The 6488-nt window shown below is 39.3% G+C and overlaps 1 protein-coding gene across 2 annotated transcripts in view; it reads left to right on the forward strand.

Moving 5' to 3' along the window:
- LOC129437194 (protein NLRC3) overlaps nucleotides 1-5927 on the forward strand; it is a 36232-nt gene extending 30305 nt beyond the window's left edge. For both annotated transcript variants that reach the window (XM_073865817.1, XM_073865818.1), the window contains 2 exons: nucleotides 3254-3406; nucleotides 5722-5927. In XM_073865817.1, the coding sequence (XP_073721918.1) occupies nucleotides 3254-3406; nucleotides 5722-5899 (331 nt within the window). In that variant the 3' untranslated portion in view covers nucleotides 5900-5927. The remainder of the gene's footprint in view (nucleotides 1-3253; nucleotides 3407-5721) is intronic.
- The last annotated feature ends 561 nt before the right edge of the window (nucleotides 5928-6488 follow it).

Consider the following 6488-nt stretch of genomic DNA (forward strand, 5'->3'; position numbering starts at 1 on the left):
GGTAAGACTTCCAATCGACCTCCAGATGGGCTACTCTTACCGCTGTCTGTCCCTTCGAGACCCTGGTCCCACATTTCGCTAGATTTTATTACCGCCCTCCCACCCTCTAAGGGTAATACGGTGATTTTAACCGTAGTGGACCGGTTCTCGAAGGCGGCTCATTTCATCCCCTTGCCCAAATTGCCATCAGCCAAGAAAACAGCGGTAGCTGTCATTGACCACGTCTTACGTATACATGGCCTTCCGACAGACGTGGTTTCTGACAGGGGTCCCCAATTTGTGTCCAAATTTTGGCGAGAGTTTTGTAAATTGTTAGGGGCGACTGTTAGTCTTTCATCCGGATTCCATCCCCAGAGCAATGGTCAAACCGAGCGAGCCAATCACGATGTCGAAAGGGCTTTGCGGTGTTTGGCTTCCAACAATCCTTCGTCCTGGTGTGAACAACTCTCAATTGTGGAGTACGCACACAATTCTCTGCCAGTGTCATCTACGGGCATGTCTCCATTTAAGTGTAGTTTAGGGTACCAACCACCTAATTTTGTCAGTACTGAATCCGAGGTGTCGGTCCCCTACGCAAACGCACTAGTCCAGAGGTGTCACCGCACCTGGACCAGAGCTCGCAGAGCTTTGCTCCAGGCAAGGTCGCGCACCAAGGCTAAGGCCGATCGCCACCGGTCGAAGCCTCCCCGTTACGTCGTCGGTCAAAGAGTGTGGCTTTCAACCCAGAACATTCCGATGCGTTCCGTTTCGAATAAGCTTGCTCCCAAATTTATTGGCCCGTTTTCTGTTACCAAAATCATTAATCCGGTAACAGTGCATCTTAGCCTTCCACCGGCGTACAGGAGGGTTCATCCCGTGTTCCATGTGTCCAAAATTAAACCGGTGATTTTTTTCCCGTCTTAATCCGCCTGCCCCGGTTCCCCCCCGCCTCGTATCGTTAATGGGGAGACCACATATTTGGTTAATCGTATTCTGGACTCTAGACGGAGGGGACGCGGTTTTCAGTACTTGGTGGATTGGGAAGGTTACGGTCCGGAGGAGAGAAGGTGGGTTCCTGCTCGGGACATACTGGATCACCGCCTTATTGATGATTACAATCTTCAGGTAAAGCAGGCTGGGAACGCCAAGGGGCATTCCTAGGGGAGGGGGTACTGTCACGGTAGGAAATCCAATGTTTCCTCCGTGTTATGTTTTGTGTTTGTGTTTGTACTCACGTAGTCTCCATGTGCTTGTTTGATTAAGTGTTGTCACCTGTGTGCTGATTACCTCGCTCCAGCTGATCCTCATCCTTCACTCTGCTACAAATACTCACTCATCTCTCTCCCTGTTGTCAGATCCTCATTTATGTTCCAGCCACACCACTTGGATTATCGTCTCTCGTCTTCGTGTGTTTGGACTAGTGTTTCGTGTTGTCGTCTCCGTGTGAGTGTTCTGGTCTGTTCCTGGTTTCATCCATTGGCCATCATCACACTCATCACTGACTTCACTATTCAACACTTCTCACGCCACCGTAGACCTTCGATCACCATTGCCATCATTCTGGACTCAGTTATCATTTCATTATCATCATTGTATTTATCATCATTTTTCAATAAACCTTTTATGATTGCCTGCACTTGCTTCCTCCTCTATATCGTGTCGTAACAATTTTGATCACATTTTTTTGAACACCTTTTACCAATTCCAAACCACAGTAATTTTAATAACCAACATTCATTTTGTATATATCTTTTTCTTTCATCCTATATTATGCCCTTGCTGCCCAAATCAGGATTTCTTAATGGTGACACCTCAATATTGCAATTTCCATGCATGGCATCTTTCTTATGGACATTAAATAATGAATTTCCAGTGTGTGTGTGTTAAACATTTTTTGGCCCATTTTAAATGTAAAAGAAAATATGCCTAATATTTCTGCACTCCTGAATACAAGGTGCTTTTTCTCCAGCCAGCCATCATTTACAATAATGTATTACTTATAAATGCTTTATTTACAAAATGAATGGTAGTTATGGTTTGGAATTAGTAAAATATGTTTGATAAAAACTGTGATCAAAAGTTTGATGTAGCTACCTAATAATTTTGCCCACACTGTATTTTATTGCAGTGTTATTACTGTCATTTTGAAAACAGCCATTGGTCTATCACTTGTGTTTTTGACTGCGTTTTATCAAGAGGATATTTAACAACAGTGTTTTAAAAGCTGTTTGGCTTACCGCACGTCAACTCGGTTCTCAGTCGTCTCTTATTTTGACAGACGCACACTGATGCTGCATGCTTCATAAAATGCCCTAAATGTTGTGATTGGGCTAGCCAAATGTCAAATAAAAATGAACCAATGGGCTGCTGATTAGGTGTCTCCTGGGCCGGTCTGTCCGGAAAAAAAAATACATCTTTCGCTAACTTTTTTGGAAAATGCAGTTCATTGCCACAGCGCCTTTTAGCGCCATTAATGAATTACTTTAAACCAAAAAAAGAAAGAAAGCAACAGGCTGCGTTGCGCGATGTACGAGTGGCTGGTCAGACAAAAATAGTGTCAGATGTATGATACGTCTGTATGATCGCACTCTGTTTCTTGTGTCAGATCATCGTTCTCTGTTTCATCACTCTCTGTTACTTGTGACTGTGCATCTGACACAAGAAACTGAGGGAGAGGGTGGAGCTTGTTAAGAGATGATTGGGCCAGCCCAGTGTCAGTATGGAAAATGAACCAATGGGCCGCTGTCCCTGCTTTATGGGCCAGTCGTTGGCCAATAAAAAAATATATTATATTCACCGGCCCCCAAGGACGTCGGCCCACCGGGCATTTGCCCGGTATGCCAGATTACCAGTCCTGCCCTGGAGCCGATACAAACACAAGGGAATGCTTTAGCAAAGATATAAACGTAGCTAACCCCCCACACACTGCTTAAATCTGTGTCAATGTACCAAATATATTACATACCTGAGACTAAACAGTGATGAAACAGATCGCACATAACAGTTTGCTTCAAATTACACAAAATGCAATGTTATGTTAAAATGTTAGCAAAGCATAATCTGGTAGTAAAACAAAGAACCAAAGTGCTAAAATTCTTACCACTCAAGTAGGCAAAGCCCAAATGAGAAACTAAATTTCTTAATTCAATCTGTTTAAATATATTTAAGATGGTTTGTTTGTTTGTTATTTTATATTGTTTTGGGATTTAATGTGATTCCTGTCAGTTTGTGCTGTGATCTGAGAGACTGAAGTTTGTGTGTCTGTTCTCTACAGGTTGTGGGGTTTTATTATCACAGCTGAAGGTGATGCTGCTCTGACTTCAAACCCCTTACATGTGAAAAAACTGAATAATAATGTAGGTGATTCAGATGTGAAGCTGATCTCTGATGTACTGAAGAATCCTGACTGTAAACTACAGAAAATGGAGTAAGATCATCTCTAATAATGACTTGAATAATAATTTAACATGATCATGAGAGTATAATGTATATTTTGTCATAAACCCTTCCAATGTTTCAGTGGCAAAATTTTAGCTCAAACTATCAGTTTCAGGATTTTTGTACAACACTCATAAAGTTGAATATCATTATAGTTGTGTGATAAACAACCTAAAGAGTTAAGAAAAATACATAAATACAAAAACGATTAAAAGTCTATTAAAATGTAAATCGAGTGAATCAGCAGCAGATATATCAGTTGATCTGAGTGATGTTACTAGAGTTTATCTAGTAACTACAGTATATTTCACAGATATGTCGGGCTCTATCTTACACGCGACCCAAGTGTCTTTTGCTAGTTTCCACCCTGCGCAATGATAATTTTCACGTTTAGCACCACGTTGTTTAAATAGAAAATGCATTTGCGCCCCCTTTTGTGCCCATGGTCGCTCTGGTTTGAAAACGTGGTGTGTTCAGGCGCATTGCTGGCACGTTGCTATTTTGAGGCAACTAAATAGACTATGTTTTTTGTTATTTAAAGAGCGCATTAGTAATATGCGCCAATAAACGGGACGACAACGCGGGTTTGCTTAACACATACATGAATGCGCAGCAGCACAAAAACTTTTAAATATGAAAGATTAAAGGATTAAATAAAAGATTATTATCGAGTCTCTTGGACATAAATGAGGACTAATTATGAGACGTTAGAAGGCACGAAGATCTGCTTCACCTGCAGCCTGGTAAGTAAATAAGTGTTTTGCTTTAAACAAATGCATCTGTTTTTAAATTATTTTTTTTAAATGCTACCTCACAGATTTATTGTATGTGATGACTCTGTACCTGTGGATATGGTGAGATGAGAAACATTTTTAAGTAATGCTTAAAAAAAACTCATGACGCTGTCCAAGTGCTGAACCTTGCGGAGAGTCGTTTGTAAATTCTTTTTCTCCTGTTTTTTACAAATAAAGTATTTTTAGAGTACAAACCTTTTCTTACATACTTGTAAATTATTTTTTGATGATATTGGATAGCCATACATTTAAAGCAATTAAAAGCCTGCTTTTTTACTTCCATGACTAAAAGAAAACGGGTTTTAAAGGTTTTGATAAAAAATGATGTTTTATTAACGTAGTTCGGGAGGAGCACATCAAATAAACCACTTAAGTACTTCCAGCTGTCTATAATCAGTAATCAACAAATACTCTAGTACCACCAGCTGTCCTCAATCAGTAATCATCATATCTACCCAATCAGGACAAAGGCAAGCCATATATAAGCCACAGTTTGACTCTGCAAAGATCCTCTGCAGTCTTCAGAATCCCTCCACCACCCCATCACCTCTCACTCACCAGGATAATTCCTAAACTGGGGGGGGGGTACTCTGCGTTCGGGCCCATTTCCGAGCTCAGAGCCCTCTCCCCGGACAGCACGCCAAATACGTTTACTAATTTAATCTAGCCAACTTATTTGTAAGTGTGAACTCGTGAAATAACAATTTCAATGCAAGTGGAAAAACAACACAATTATTTAACATTATTCTTAAACTGGGGATCTTCTTTCTCCGCTTAGTTTACAAAGTCCGTAATCTAAATAGGGATTAGACATAGAGCCAGCACAACTGGCTTTTAAAGGGGATGAGATACTCTCATTGGTTTATTGCACATTACACCCAAAATACTCCCATAACTCATTAAAAAAAGGAACAACCCTTTTCGACCATGCGCTCGGCGCACAAACCATTTTTCCCGTCGTTAAACTAGCAAAAGTGGATTCAGACACGCCTATTTAGACGTTGCGCTGTTAAAATAGGGCCCGTAGAGTCTGAACCATGATGACATTTAAAACTAATACACCTTTAAATCAATATTGACTGATAGATTATAGTGAGACTATATAGAGATCATAACATCTGTACTGGATTTATAGGATTTTATTCTCAGTAATGGATTTGATAACTGAAGTTGAGTTCATTCAACAATCATCACGACACTTTTAACTCTTACTGAAGGTCAGATCTTTTGATAAATAAAACATTAAACTTAATTTATGTTTGGGGATTAAAACAAAAATCATTCAGAAAGAGAAACAGAAGAGAAAATGTTACAATGTGTGATTGGAGGAATCAACAGTTCATTTACTTTAAAATCTCACTGATGTGTTTCAATAAAGCACAAACACACATAATTAAAACTAAAATGAAAATGTCCATAAACACTAAATGATGACAGGAAGAGAAACAAATTCAATTCACTGTAGATTTGATCTGTGTGTGAACAAACTGTGTGTCTCTGTCTTCTACAGATTGGAGCGGTGTAATATCACAGATGAAGGTTGTGTTGCTCTGACTTCAGCTCTGAGATCAAACCCATCACACCTGACACATCTGAATCTGACTGGTAATAATCTAAGAGATTCAGGAGTGAAGCTGATCTCTGATGTACTGAAGAATCCTGACTGTAAACTGAAGATACTGAAGTAAGATCATCTCTCTGATTGTCACACATGTACTGAGGTTTAGTTAAGCATACATTTTATGAAAAAGAAACACACAAAAAATGTAAATGATATATAAAATCAATGGTAACACTTCAGGGCTTGACATTAACTTTTTGAGAAACTTGTCCTTCGGACAAGTAAATTTATGTTTCACTTGTCCATGCACAAAAGTCACTTGTCCGGGTAAAGATTTATAATATAATTTATTTTTTGTGTTTTGCTAATCAGTGGCGGAGTAAGGGATTTGTCATAGGGGTGGCCAGGCAGGGGTCAGCAGTTACTCTGGGGTGGCACATAAAGTCTCTATCATCCAACCTTAAAATACTTTTAAGTATTATAGGTGTGTTAATCACAATGGTGTATAACATACAATTGCTACAATACTTTAATTTCAATTAAAAATGAATTGAGATTAACATACAATTTATAGTCATAATTCAACCTCAAGTTTTTTTTAAACCAGAATTTATATCTCCCATGGCTGAAAAAACTATAGAGACCAGAAAATCACATGAATTTTGTAGGCCACTGAAATTTATTTTACTAAGATTCATTTGGCTGCTTCTTGCTAC

This window comes from Misgurnus anguillicaudatus, unplaced genomic scaffold (genome assembly GCF_027580225.2).
Source record: "Misgurnus anguillicaudatus unplaced genomic scaffold, ASM2758022v2 HiC_scaffold_33, whole genome shotgun sequence".
NCBI lineage: Eukaryota > Metazoa > Chordata > Actinopteri > Cypriniformes > Cobitidae > Misgurnus > Misgurnus anguillicaudatus.